General features: G+C 40.4%; 2 protein-coding genes across 3 annotated transcripts; both read right to left on the bottom strand.

Moving 5' to 3' along the window:
* Positions 1-3,784: 3,784 nt before the first annotated feature.
* On the bottom strand, positions 3,785-8,812 carry LOC306977156 (uncharacterized protein). Of its 2 annotated transcripts, none has more exons than XM_079575344.1 (9): positions 8,601-8,812; positions 8,213-8,365; positions 8,016-8,121; positions 7,718-7,841; positions 5,222-7,525; positions 4,973-5,141; positions 4,736-4,898; positions 4,531-4,663; positions 3,785-4,296 (listed from the first exon to the last, which is right to left on the bottom strand). In XM_079575344.1, exons 1-9 carry the CDS (start codon positions 8,663-8,665, stop codon positions 4,130-4,132), a joined length of 3,384 nt encoding a protein of 1,127 aa, XP_079431470.1. In that variant the 5' UTR covers positions 8,666-8,812; the 3' UTR covers positions 3,785-4,129. The 2 variants fall into 2 exon arrangements, with proteins under 2 accessions (XP_079431470.1, XP_079431471.1); XM_079575345.1 differs by having other exon boundaries at positions 4,736-4,871.
* A 670-nt stretch (positions 8,813-9,482) lies between these two features.
* Positions 9,483-14,031, bottom strand: LOC306976450 (alkaline phosphatase-like; the record flags this gene model as incomplete). Its single annotated transcript, XM_079574379.1, has 11 exons — positions 9,483-9,751; positions 9,883-9,999; positions 10,074-10,264; positions 10,705-10,843; positions 11,219-11,288; positions 11,356-11,481; positions 11,557-11,729; positions 11,881-12,055; positions 12,741-12,856; positions 13,613-13,729; positions 13,956-14,031. The coding sequence occupies 11 exons, from the start codon at positions 14,029-14,031 to the stop codon at positions 9,483-9,485; spliced, it is 1,569 nt and encodes a 522-aa protein (XP_079430505.1).
* Positions 14,032-14,284: the final 253 nt, after the last annotated feature.

Below are 14,284 nucleotides of genomic sequence, written 5' to 3'. Positions count from 1 at the left end.
TCATCCACCTCCGTCAAGTCCAGCACTGCCCGTCAAATCAGATTTCTTTGGGGAGAGGTTAAAGCTCAGAGCAAGGACTGTGCTTTTTTTTTGGTCAAGAGATGTGATTTTAGTAATTTGTTAGCGGCATGTGAATTATATCACAATAACCATATCTATAACTGTATAAATATGTTGAGTTACAAATAGCATTGTGGCCAAAAGGGCAGTTTCAGTGAGCAAAGATATGCAATTGTAAAAGTATGCGTTATCTAGAGCCGCTCAGTGTGAGAAACTATTTTATTGCGATTTGTTTCAACACACTACATTCCCTTAAATTTGAAACCAAAATGTGTTTTTTCATCAAATTACGTCGACTTCATGAGACTTAAAATATGCAAAATCAGGACCAAAACAAAGCAGAAAATGGATCTCCATTATGAAAATCATAAAGTCATAAATGTCAGCTAGAAATGTATAAATCACAGCTAGATGGAAGACCCCAGTGATTTTGTGGTATATTCCGTCACCAATAATGTTGTAAAAATTATATAATATAGTGATATAGTTATCTCATTCATACACCAGCGTACATTGACAATTTCACTTTCAACCCTTGAATTAGTTTTGTTGAACGCGCCATTTTGTGCGATCACTATCTGAACATACAGCACTTCACTGAATCAACATTGTTCTTACACTTTATTCCAATGCTCAGAACTTTTGTTTCACCAACTTAAATGTAGATATTCTTGTAACCCTCAGTAGTTAACGTTCGCTCCACTCACACATCTATCCACTTATGATAAACACCAAACAATGTCCGAAACGCCGTGCATCATCCAACCACATGTTGACTCACAGCCACACGTTTACTGTTTTGCGTCAAAATCTATTGTGGCTTTGTGAAGTTCCTATAAAAGTGTTTTTGTCGCCGCCATGATTCATGCCTGTGTAACACTTCACACATCGCGCTAAATTAGACAGTACGTTAAACCTGCCCTGTTCATAATGATATGGCATGCTTTACCGAGTGTGTGTGAGTCAACCATTTTAAAGCCAGTTTTTTTTTATCTTGTGAGGATTCCCAGAGGCAAACAAGCATTTTAGTGTCGTGTGCTGTTGCCTTGCCCAGGTGCACTGTTTACGAAAAAAACCACAATGAGTCAGGAGTTTCGAGATGACTTCCTCTCTTAAAACAAGAAAAAGCGTTTCCCGTGAATGGTTCAGCCCGTTTTAAAGACAATGTGTCATGGACTAGAGCAGAGCGTAATGCAGATGTTTTAGACTCTTTGCCAGATTACAAATATTGAATCAGAACGCAATAGAGTGAGTAAGATGGTTCTTCAATACTCCACATATTTATAACAGTTTCACATAGCAGTCTAGTTTCTTTGAATGTTGTGGAAAGCCTTTTTTTTTCCAGGGTTATCATTTTTGTGTCCAAAGCTTAATGTGAAGTATTTTGCCTGCTACAACATACAGATTTGTTAACAGAAAAAAATATTTAAGGGACACACATATTACCAGACAAATCAATATTGCTACAACAAAAGCTATTCCCAAGAATTGAAGAAACTTGCCCAGCTTAAATGTCCAAAAGGTTTCTCTGCTTTACGGTAATTAAGGTGAATATAAAGGTCTCATTATAGGATCCCATTTGAGAGCTTGTCAGTGGATCAGAATTTAGTGGCAGCTGAGGAGAAGCCTCTTCCACCACAGCCCATAGGAATGACTCACTCCCTGTGCATCCCTAAGCAGACTGTCATCTCCTGTCACCATCAGGCCCCTGCTCGCCCCGGTGAACATTCAACGCTGTCGGTGAGTTTCAGCTAAATGAAGAAAACCATCGACCGTTGACTGTACCCTGTGGCTGTGTGTTGTCACTGTGAATCTGCGAGGTGGAAGAAAGAAAAAAATAACAAAATAACAAGATTGTACAACAGACACACACACACGAATGAGATCAGTTGTTATACTAATGCATGCACAAAGTTTAGTGGAGCAAAAGGAGATGTTACTTCCAGGCTTTTCACCACAAAGGTCACAATCAACATTCATTGCTGTCGGTGGGTTTAACTGTGTGGAAGAGCTCACTGAACGATGAATGCAACTGTGTCCCAGATTTCGTCCCGAGTCGAGCGTCAGAGGGAATAGCATCATGATATGCTGATGATGGCGTTATTTACCGCCTCACACGTCGACTTGTATCCAGCACACAACACGGGGCTGCGGAACAAACTGACAGCAAGCTCACATTGGATCTTGATCACCGGAGCTGGAGGGGTTTTAACGGGGGATTCAGCATCATCATGCACTGGGGAATGGTAATTATATGTGGAATATGACCTTTTTCGGCAAATTTAAATGTGTCTTATGGCATCGAAACATTGCAACTTTTGGGATAATTTATGAACTCATTGATTTCCAGTTTGTAAATAAAAACATTGAAGAGGTATCCTGAATTATGTTGTCTTTGTTCATCTTCCATACTGCAACTCTTTGACATAGTGAAATCTGCTAACCTTGGCCCTTTCCTCAATAAATATAACATTCCCCAAGTAATTAACACATGGAAGGAAAGCAAACCATAAATAACTTCATGCATAATTTGTGAAATTGCTAGGGAAATTAAATCTTGGGAGCAAAAAGGGACGTAGGAAGGCACAGAAATCAGCACTAGCAAAATTCTATCTATTGCTGACAGAAGGATTTCTAAACTTCAACGTTCAAATAGGCCCTGTCAGGACTAATCTGGAATGATTTCACCACTGAAATGAACATAATCAGGTGCTCCCAAGTTTTTGACAGGACAAAATACAATGATCCGAGTTGTTCTTGTAAATAAATTTTAAAAAAAAGTGGAGGCTTCAGAAAATCATGCATTTATGTTAATTGTTTTTAAATTAAGACTAAATGTTGGGGCGTTATTCTAATCTACTGATTAGAAAAAAATGTGAAAATTGTGTTAAAATTAGTACATCATTATGGCAAAACTGGGATAGGAGACTGAGACAATAGTCTGCACAGTCTAATCAAATGAGGATGACATTGAACTTTCTATTTTGAAGGCCAAACGGCACTGCACACACCGTCAAAAAGACCCATCATGCTCACCGTGACGTTAGGAGGTGGGGACACCATGGTGTGGAGCTTTTCACAGTCAAGGAACTGTAAAATTGGCTTCTGAGAAAGTAAATTAGCGACCTGGATTCAATAGAAGTTTAAATGGACAGAAGGGACACAAGAAACCTTAAGAATTTGAAGAATGGGACAGGTCTTGTGTCTCAATAGGGTTCATGACCAAGAAGCACTATTGGGCAAAGTATTTCATCACTTTCACTGAGCACAATGGGCTACTTTTTTTTTCTAGGTTATTTCGCATTACATCATTTTATGTGTGAATTGCTTGAGTTTTTAAAATTATCTGTAAATAAAAAACAAACAAACCAAAAACAACTAAATTTGTATTTATTTTTTACAAGCAAAACTGTACAACATATACCGTAAATAGTGGTATAGCCACAAATGTGTTATTTTTCTATTTCAGTCGCTATTTATTACAGCACAATATTAAAATTTTTCGGGGGACCACTAGGAGGCGACAAAGGGCAACAGCGAAACATAGTAGGCAAGTGCAAAGAACATGGTAGAAACGGTAAAAAAAAAAACTGGTCTATAAAAATGCTTGCGTAAAATTCTATTAGTGCATCTGTGATTTAATTTCTAATTTTCTAAAAACAAGTTACACATTTACTTAACTATTATCTATAAAACTAGATTTAGTCACCATTACTTACGTTTCTTTTGAAAATACAGTAGCTTTGGCATTGTTTTCTTTTCCTTTAGTTATACCATAATGAACTTCTTTGTCCTCAACACAGAGAAATGTAAATACATATGATCCCACAATTTCTGTGGAATCAGAGGAGCTGCCAGCCAGAAAATATAATGCATATAGTATAAAAAAGAATGATCAAAATTTACCGACTTACACAAAGCCAGGACACTAATGTACCATAACCATAAAAAATCACACACACACAACTTTACCAAAATGATCCCAATATGAACCCAATAATGCTCAGCAAGATATTTACACTATTCGTTTGAAGTAGTCAGTGGTGTCTCCCCTGTTGCATTTTTTCCATTATTGTCTGATATCAGCAGGTCTGAGCTGCCTCTCACCCTCAGCTAGAAAAATCTGCATGGCCCGGTAGAGAAGGTGGATGCCCAGCTCCTTCTTCCTCCTTTGCTGCCAGTTGGACACGATCCCATAATAATCTCCTCTCTTCTGATTGGACAGCATCTTCAGGCCTAAATTAGATAGAACATTTTAATATAGTTTGTCACTCTCTCTATATATAAAGCCTATACCAATAATGAAAGAACAAAGAAACATAGTTTATTCCATATACGGTATAGAGGAATGAGTAAAATATAAAGTAAGTCCCAGGGGCCAATGTAATATCTCTAACTCTGACTGAAGACTAAAGAGTGTTTGATAATACGTCCTCATTTAAAATATTATACACTACCAAATGGTCTTACCAATTGCTTCCACCATGCAGGCCTCTCTGGTGTAAGCCTCTACTGGGATAACGTTTTGGAAACAGTGCAGAGAAATGACTCCCTGGCCTGCATTCCACACCTGAAGGATGTGCTCCACTTTGCGGCAGAGTTTCTGAATCAGGAAACATACATAATAGTTTAGTTACTTGTGTGGTAAAGGAGCTGCAAGTGTGTGTGACTTTACTTTAGAGCTTTTTTCTCCTTTGTAGTACTCCAAAGCCTCATATAGATGACTGTAAGGGCGTGAACGCTTCCCTTTGCCAACGTAAAATATCGCATTTACAAATGTCTTGAAACATTCTTGTGTGGTCATTGTGTGGCTGCGAAACGGAAGGTTTTTGGTGACCCTGGAATAAACAGAAAACATTATTGCACAGTGTGGACGGAGGGTAATGAAAAAACACTTTGAAAGATGACACACCTGGGGTCAAGCAGCAGGTAGTTGAAACTGGATTTTATGACGCCTTCTCTCCATTTTCGGTTCTGATCTGGTTGTTCGAACTGTTGACAGAGAGCCTGCTCATCTTCTTGGGACGGAGGCAGCTGAAATGTCTTAAGGACTCGACATAATTCTATGCTGTAACCTGAATCTACAAATGGAAACAGAAACATGCAAATGTTGCACAATGAAATTGTATTATTGGGATAGGTGCTTTAGCAGTATACTGACCTGACTGAGTATGGTCTGAGTGCTGTTGTCGACTTGAAAATTGTGTCTTTGACTCTTGTAAGAGACGACACAGTCTGCGCATGTAAGTGGGCCTTGTTCTGCTGCTGATTGGTCCAGGGCTCTCACCAAGCTCCAACAGCCTGATTCTGAGCTCTTTGTCCGTCATGCCCTGAGTCTCTGAAAGTGTCTCCACATCACTGTCACTGGAGCTCTTTTGAGGCACTGCCTGAGGTTCCTGGTTCTCTTTGTCTTTGCACTTGATCACGTCTTTGTGCATGGACCACCAGTCATACAAAATGGTTTCCTCGCTGCTTGTGGTGCTGAGGCTGGAGCTGAGAGAGGTGTTTGCTGTGGGAGGGATGTGTGTTTCAACAAACTTGTGTCCTTGTTCTGTGTCAGTGTAGAGGTATTCCACCGGCTCCTCAACATCATCAATGTGAGGGCGTCCTCCAGGAGTGTAGGAGATATTGGCCAGGCTCCGTGGCCTGCTCCAGCCTGATAGTCGGCTCATACTGTACCGCGGGGTGCATCCTGTGCCTGGAGTGCACGGGGGGTCAGAATCTTCCCTGGATCTTCTCGGGGAGAAATAGCTGGAGCTGGATGAAGATGACACTGATTCAGGCTGAGTGTTACAGTCCTCCATTATCCAGGCTTCATCCTCTTTTGCACTGTTCTGCAAAGTTTCAGGATTATCTTTAAGTGCTGCACTTTTACCCTCATCTGTACTGGTCAGATCATCAGTCAGAAAATCCTGGTTGTCTAGGTTTTTGTTTTGTATCGCCTTTACAATCTCAGCAAAATTTCTTTCATAGGAATCCATTATGTCTGATTGTTTATCCAAGATAAAGGTGTCATCTTGTGTTTCAACTAAAGGTACAGTGTCATCGACTGTCTTAGGCAGAATTATAGTATCAGTCTGGCTACCACTAACACTGGAGCTGGCTCTCAACGTGCTGGGCTGTGTGTCCTGGGATTCTGCTTGCACTGGGTCTTCTACACTGTCGGCATTGGTATAATATGCTGTTGGGCTTGCTGTACATATGTCATTATAGTAACTTTCACTGCTTTGAGAGCGGGGTGTCTGCCTTCGAGATCTAACTGGTGTAGGAAGAGTGTCCTCGAAAAGAGTAGAGGTGACCAAGAGGCTCTCTGGCGTTCTGCTATTTCTCATCGAACAGCGGCTCAACCGTGAATGCGTCCTGCCTGTTACAAAAGGACTTGGTGTAAAAGACAAATCCCTGTCAAACTGATCCGCCAGGGGGTTTTCTGTCACTGGCTTCAGTTCATCTGTAACATGACAAAGGCCGGTTGCATCATTGTTTTGGTGTTTTGCGTCAGTCAAGGCCAAGTTATCAAAGCAGTCGGATAATAGTTCTGTGTTTTCACATTTTGATTCATTTTCATGCTTTCCATTTTCTCCTTTTGCTTCAGTGGAGTCTTCGCCAAGGTCTATTTCTGGACATTTTCCTGTTACAGCACAATGTTTGAGGCTTGGACCCTCAAAAGCACTGGTGTAATGGTCACTTTCACAGCTACTGTAATGGCTACTTGTGGTCCCACTGCTACTGCCACTACCCACCCTCTCAGTCTGAACTCCTTTGACATCTGCAGCCTTTTGTTCATCCTCATCATTCTCATGTAAAGCACACTGACTAATCACGGTTTTATCCAGGTCGTCATCTGTGCTCTCACTGCTTTCCCTGCAAAAAACATACACATGATCTGGTGAGGTGACATCGATTCCCTGTGTATGTAAAACAGTCGCCAGGCGCTCTGTGTCGAGAAAGTCAGAATACTCCTTGAGGTCAAAAGACAAACTCCGAGGGGTGCCTTCATCAGAGGGTAGTCCTTGAGGAGATCCAGGACTAAACACAGGAAAGTATTCATCTACATCTCGAAAGCTGACACTCTTTCGACTAGCTCGTCTAGAATGAAGTCCTAGACGGGCATCTCTTTTGGACGGGGAGAATCTGTCGTCATCTGTAAACATATCTTGCCCCTTAACAACCGGTGGAGGAACAACAAACCCGGCTGTAGACATGCGCGTGCTTGATAATATAGAAGGGCCCTCAAAAGCCCAACTGTTCCACTCCTGGCTACATCGCTTTTTATCTTCCATTTCACACAGCCTGCGAGACAGTCCTCTATCATTTGGTCGTTCATTCATATTGCGGTTGAAAAACGAAGAGCGTCTAGTGCTGCTTAGAGGACATTCACCAAAGTCACTGATCCTCGAGGAATAGGAGCTAAAGCTAAATTCCGAGTCAGGGTAGCTGGATACGTCCGTTTGGTCGGAATATACAGCTGTGGAAATAGAAAAATGCATCAGATGAATGGACAAATATTGTAAAACAAATTTTCAGAAATAAAGTCATTCATGTGTAACTAACATTACATAACAAGAATATATTGTGATTCTGAGTTTCTGATTTGTTATGCAACTTAACGATTTGTAAGCATTTTAGAAAATGAGAATCATAAATCTAGCAAACTAACAATAAGAAAAGTGAGGTGGTTCCTCTTCTTCTGTATCTCCTGAATCTGTTTGGTAATTCTGAAGAAGCTGTGCACATTTTCTATTATCTTGTTGCTCCGCAAGCTGCCGTGGGGTATTCCCATCCTGGAAAACACAAAAATAAGGTTTATATACACAAGAATAAGAAGGGCAAATGCATTACAATGATGCAGCTGTATGTTTTAGGTATAATTTAAAAACAAATATTTTTTAAATATAAGTATGGCCAATATGTTCATAACGAAATATAGTGTATGTTACTAGAGCTCAGCAATTTACATTGTCTTTCAGGTGGGGGTTTCCTCCATTGGTCAAAAGTAGTTTCAAATTTTGGTAGCATCCCCAAACTGCAGCAATGTGAAGAGGGGTCAGACCATCAGCGGATCTAGATATAAAAAGAGGATGCATCAAATAAAGTAAATAAATTCTTATGACCAATCATAAGAATTCAACTTTTTCATTGCTTGATTTCATACTTGACATTAGGATCTGCTCCATGTTGAAGCAGTATTTTCAAGCAGCGCAGGTTTTTCTCAGTCTCTTTGCCAACAGCCAGGTGGATAGCTGCCACACCTCCACTGCCCACTACATCAGCCCTCGCCCCTTCGGTCAGGAGAAGCTGCACAAGTCTGTGAAGACAGATGCATTGGTAATCAGCGGTTAATTGTTTTATTAAAGTTACTGTAAGATTTAGTTTACCCATATAAACAAAGCTGTACGTTAGTAATGCAATTATGGGATAAAAAGATGGATCAATCAAAAGCCAATGGTCACATCATATATCAATTATATCAATGTAAACAACAACAAAGGTACAAAGGTCATGTCAGGATGTCACACACTGCAGAAGAGGAACGGTATTACCTAGGGTCTCCATCATTCACTGCTTTACACAGTTGACTTTCAAGCCTCTTCGTCCTTCGGTCCATGGTCAAGATCCAGGTACAGCTCGAGAATAACTACGGAGAGTCATTTATTTCCAACTTCATCAATTTTTCCCGAGTTGTAGCGCGCTAAGGCTAGCTAGCATAGCTTATACAACCTTAGACCATGCCTCAGAAACAAGAGGGTTGCATACGCCTTTAACCTATTCTCGTTCAAATCTGTAAAATACAACCCGCCTTCCGTGTTTAGTGTGTACCTTACGGATAAAGTTTGTAAACAACATGTGTTCGCATTAAATTTCCCTCCTGTGAACAATGGCCATTCCCTTTGCTTGCAAAAACAGGAAGTCCCGCCTGCTCTAAGCTGCGATTGGACACTGCTGGAGCTTCACATAGCATTCGGCCAATCAGAGGCTGATACTGTGTGCGTTCCAGTTTTCAGTTTTCAGTTTCATTTTCAAAGTTTTTTTTAAAATTATTATTATTATTTTTTTTTATCAATAGACAGTACTATTTTATACTATCGACACTAGACCGTTCTCAAAAAGGTAATGTCTTCGTAACAATCTCTTTGATGAAAGGTTATTAGCAGTGTAAGCATTGCCTATGTGAAATTAACGTGCCCGGGCGAGTTGAGAAATGTAAAAAAAAAGGATATATACAACATTAATTTTACTGATAGCTTTTTATTAAGTTACAATACCATTACACTTGCATAAAATAGACCAAAAGTACATCTATGAAAAACTGTGGCAACACTGACTGCACTGTAGGGATTGTGTGGACACTTTTTTCTTTTTTTTTTTCTTTAATTGTTTCTTGTAAAATTTCAATTAGATAATACATAATGTTATTTTGAGGCTCAAAAAGTGCCGAGATAAAACAAAACACCCGTTATTACAAGTACCAGACTGGAGTGAATGGATGTTGCATGGTTCGGTTCTGGCAGTTTGCATTCTTCATAGGGCTCTACACAGGCGGCATAGGCCATGACATGTGCAATGTAATTCTGCTCTTGGACTCCATGAAAAAGATGGGACATAGGGCCTTTAGCATAGATGGCTACGTCGTCAATGCCGTGGGTCTCTGAGTCCAGAGGTACGGTGGCCTGTTGTCGATAGTCGTTATCGCCTGGGGGAAAATAGGGCAAGAAGTTGTCACATTATTTTCTGAAAAGGTTGTACCTTGTCTATACAATACCAGGATTTACCACAAGAGGGGGGTATTGTTTAGCTGTCTTTTTCATTGTCGCATGCACTTACTTGAAACGCTTGCATTTACATCTGGACGAGTTCCATTTATAATTTGATACCCTGGTCCGTTTCCATACACGGCCATAGTGAAGCGCTTGTTGTCCTCTGCTAATGAGCGAGACACTCCTGTTTCATGAAACAAATGTATTTAGTTGTGTGTGTTTACATTTACTAAATGATTTACTATTTTAAAGGTCTACCTAGTACTGGATTCCCTCTGGCAGACCCTCCTCCAAAGGCGAATACATGGGAGTGATCAGCAGTGACTACAGTCAGGGTGTCCAGCTCACTGGTGAGTTCAGCTGCTCGGCCAATAGCTTTGTCAAACTCAATTGTCTCGTAGAGCGATCGTTTGGCCCTTCCTGCATGGTGAGCATGATCAATTCTACCCCTTATAACAACACACATCGTTATTTTATTTAGACACAGTCAGTGTAATCTAATGAAGATCAAGAAACATGTTATAGCACAGGGGTGTCCAAAGTGCGGCCCGGGGGCCAAATGCGGACCTCAGACCAATTTTTGGTGGCCCTCTGCCTTCTTGCTGAATCGGGACACATCATCAGAGATAGTCCTTTTTATCTGAAATGTAATAATTCTACACAATTCTAACCAAACAACTAACCTTGTACTGTGAGACAGAGCTGGCATGAAGGTTTTGAGCAGAAATAAAGGTGTGGGGCGCAATTTAAACCTCTGCTAGTCAAAGGTTTTGCGGCACTAACCACCGATCTATGGCCCTTCACCCTGTGTACGATTCAGTATGCGGCCACCCATGAAAAAAGTTTGGACACCCCTGTTATAGCATGAAGGCGCAAATGATAGTGACACTTATCTTCTACAAAAAGAAAAAATCCTTTGGGGTTCTTGGATAGAATCTTGATAGCCTTGTCCACCATCTCACTAAGTGACGGGTCCAAGGACGGATCGCGATCCAACTCATATCGACAGTCTTTAGGCTCAAACAAACCTATTAGCACACAAATAATGTAGAACACCTTAGGCCAGTGGTTTTCAATGGGACCCACATTCAAGTTATTATGACAAGTCATGACCCAATTATAAATAGAATCTCAACTTTGAAAAACTTATCAGTTTGTCTTACACAGTATATTCGCTCAGATTTCTGTTTATTCAGACATTAATGATAACACTGACTGTCAAAAAATATCATAAATGATTTATTAACAGTTTTGACATTTAGGGTCCAGGACTGACGATGGTCCTGTAATCCACTTTTGACTTCTGAACCACCATTTGAGAACCACTGCTTTAGGTTGTTACTAACCTGTGCTGACTTTTACGTGATGTGTGAATGTACTGAATGTACTCATATTGCGCTTACCTATCAGGAAGTCTGTGTTTTTAGGATTAACATTATCAAACTGTGCTTTGTTCCAAACATATTTAGACCTCTGTAGGGTTGCAAAATGGGCATTAGTCATATTTTATTTCTTTATTGCTCTTATATTGCTCCTTTACCTTTTTATTTTTCATCCACTCGTCAACAAGATTCTGTCCATCATTTCTATTTCCTGTCTCTGACTTATACTCGGGGTCTTGTACATTTCTGGGAAACATATACTGACGTCCTCCACCAAGGATTACCTGCCATAAACAAAATGTATAATTTATATGTATCGTAAGCACATGTGGTTTGTTTTTTATGTATTGACTAAGTACATTTATTTCTGTGTTGTGCACCAACTGGTAGGATATATCTCGACAGCCATTTTCAAGTGCTTCTTCGGTCAGGTCGGAGTCCGAGTACCAGCCTCGATTCGCAGAGTGAGCATAGGATGCTCCTGGAGAAGCGTGCTGGACGCGAGTGGTGGTAACTATTCCCACTGATTTCCCTAAAGCACAAAGCAGTGAGGACATCATTAACAGACTTACCTGTGTCATAGTCTGTAAAAGTGCTGAACTGCAGATAAGATAGACAGTCTAATCTAAATATGTTTTACTATTTGCATGTCGACACTCACAGACTCGGGTTATGATACTTACCAGCTTGCTTGGAGCGATGTAGAATAGATGTTACTTCATTGCCATAGGAAGCACTGCAGTTGTATCTTGGGGTTGCAGCAGTGACACCCAGGGTCCCATAGTTGGCCTTCACACCACACAGGTATGCTGTGGCTGTGCCGGCGCTGTCAGGCATCTGCTGGTCTACATTATATGTCTATCCCAAAGACACCATCACATTTGTTTTAAATCTTTCTTAAATGGATATTTATGCAGTGGTGGGTAAAGTCATCTCTCTAACTTGACATGGTGGCGGGTGATTGTAGCCCACTCAAACATGCTATGCTGCTCTATATCACCTTTTTCTACAACACATTAACTCCCTTGAAGAGTTTAGACTCTCTGCCCGAGCTTAAAGTGTCCCGTTACATCCTCAAACAGGGCTGCAAAATCGCTGTCAGCATTTGTCACGTGTAATTGCATTCTTTCTCTCTCTCCTCTCTGTCACAACACAAGCGCGTGACTTACAAAGCCACGTCACTCTGACTTTCTCTTTTACTCCGGACAAAATGTTTAATTCCCATTAAAAAAAACATGGTATGGGTGTAGAGAGGATGTTAATGATGAATAAAAGTGCAAAGCACGCTGTTTAATAACAACCTCAAAAGGATGAAGAAAAAAATGCACTTATTCCTGGTTCTGGTCATACACTATGAATGGCACACACTATAAATGAACTTGCTATGGCCCAACTACAGTAGGCATTGCAACTTAATCCTAATAAGCCCAAGCTCTATTGTGCCTAGACACTAGACCCAGTGGCTGTTGACCAAAAAGTTTGATTAAGCCCTAAAAACAAGTCATATTCAGACTGTGAGTTCAGTGGATATAGACATAATTACCTTAGACAGGGCAAGGTGAGGGAATGTATCCATGACTAAACTGGTCTCTTCCCCTGAATGCCCAGCCAGCTGTCCTTTGAGAATCCTGGCTGCGGTCACTGTGGGTACACCCATTCCTGCACACAGGTGGACATGCACCTGAATGTTAGATAATATTGAGAACAACAGTGCCGTTATGCTGCAGGGGACCTCACTAAAAAATGAAGAGTGAAAGATGATTGAGTAGTGTATTTTCTATATAATGAGATCAGTTTAAAACCGTTTTTATAAGTAATCATAACACAAGCATTTATCTTCTTGCTACAACAGTAATATTTTATATGGGTTAGGGTTAGGGTTGGGGTTAGGGTTATATTTATACACCTGCACATACTGTCAATGTTTACTTCAAGCACTTCTTATCTCCTCTTGGATTTATGACTACTTATGGCTCCAATTATCTTTTCTGGTGTAGTTCTGATGAGGTGGTTATCTGTTACTGATCAATCCCAAATATAGATAAGTGTGTGAGTTATCAGTAGTTTGTAGGCTATTGGGAGCTCACATTAGCAACCATAAAAGCAAAATGATACTTTGCTTTGAAGGAGTTCTTCCGTCAGCTTTCCCGGATTAAGGTTAATATCATGTTTCTTTTTTTCCTAATGTTCTTTGTCCATAGCCTTTATTAGTCAGGACACTACAGGACACAAATGGCTATTGGGGAGCATGTTTTTAAAATGTTTGTAAGTAAATATGAATAACTCAAGATGTCTGTTATCTGTGATTTAAAATGAGAACGCCTTGTGGAATCATGTAATATAGCCTTGTCTACACCCCTCCTTCTATATACAGCTGATTTGTGTTGTCCGATGTGAGGACAGTCAGACACTCACCATCTCCCAGGAAGAGGATGACATTTTTGGCCTTGTGTAGATTAGGCTGAACGTTGAGAGCGGTGTGGAGGGCCTGTCTCGCCTTATTGTTCCAGTAGCTTGCATGCAGTTCCTCCTCTGTAAGAGAAATATAAAATATACTCTTGGAATTTAATACAAAATACGTTAATTGTGCTTTGTCATGCATTTTGTCCCATTCTTTTTGAGGGACTCTAATCTGTCATCATTGAAAAAGCAGAAATCCCTTTGTAAGAGGAGACTAGATTAATGAATACGCCTGAGTTGTTAGTTGTATAATCATGTACTTTATCTATGTCTTTTGAAATTACACAGAGGTACTTACCTGAATAGCACATGCCCCATTCCACCTGAGTAAATGTCAGTAATCCAATCAAAATGAATGCCGGTTTGTAAGCCATGTTGACGACATGTGATTTAAAACCGTTTGAAACGAATGCCGCTGTTGCCAACACTTTATAGCAGCAGGTTGAGGGTAAAGGGCAGTTGGAACAGTTCCTCAACGTGAGATGGAGAAAGGTTACATACACAACACTTACTAAAGGGTGTGACCGAGGAACCCAAGACTTAAGGTCAGAGCAAGGGTTCACGGTCCTATTGGATTAAGTAACCTGTAAGTGTCAAAAACATAAACTTTTATATAAACGTCAAAAT

Source organism: Gobius niger, assembly GCF_951799975.1.
Source record: "Gobius niger genome assembly, chromosome: 17".
NCBI lineage: Eukaryota > Metazoa > Chordata > Actinopteri > Gobiiformes > Gobiidae > Gobius > Gobius niger.
Note: the sequence above shows the minus strand (reverse complement) of the source record. Positions and strands in the feature narration are given on the sequence as shown.

Bases quoted from the DNA above. Each gene is read 5' to 3' on its own strand.
- LOC306977156 (XM_079575344.1), bottom strand. From the start codon at position 8,665: ATGGACCGAAGGACGAAGAGGCTTGAAAGTCAACTGTGTAAAGCAGTG. The intron at 7,526-7,717 runs GTTAGTTTGCTA...CTATTTCCACAG, and splicing joins ACCACCTCACTTTTCTTATT to CTGTATATTCCGACCAAACG. The intron at 4,297-4,530 runs GTAAGACCATTT...TATCTAATTTAG, and splicing joins CTGCATGGTGGAAGCAATTG to GCCTGAAGATGCTGTCCAAT.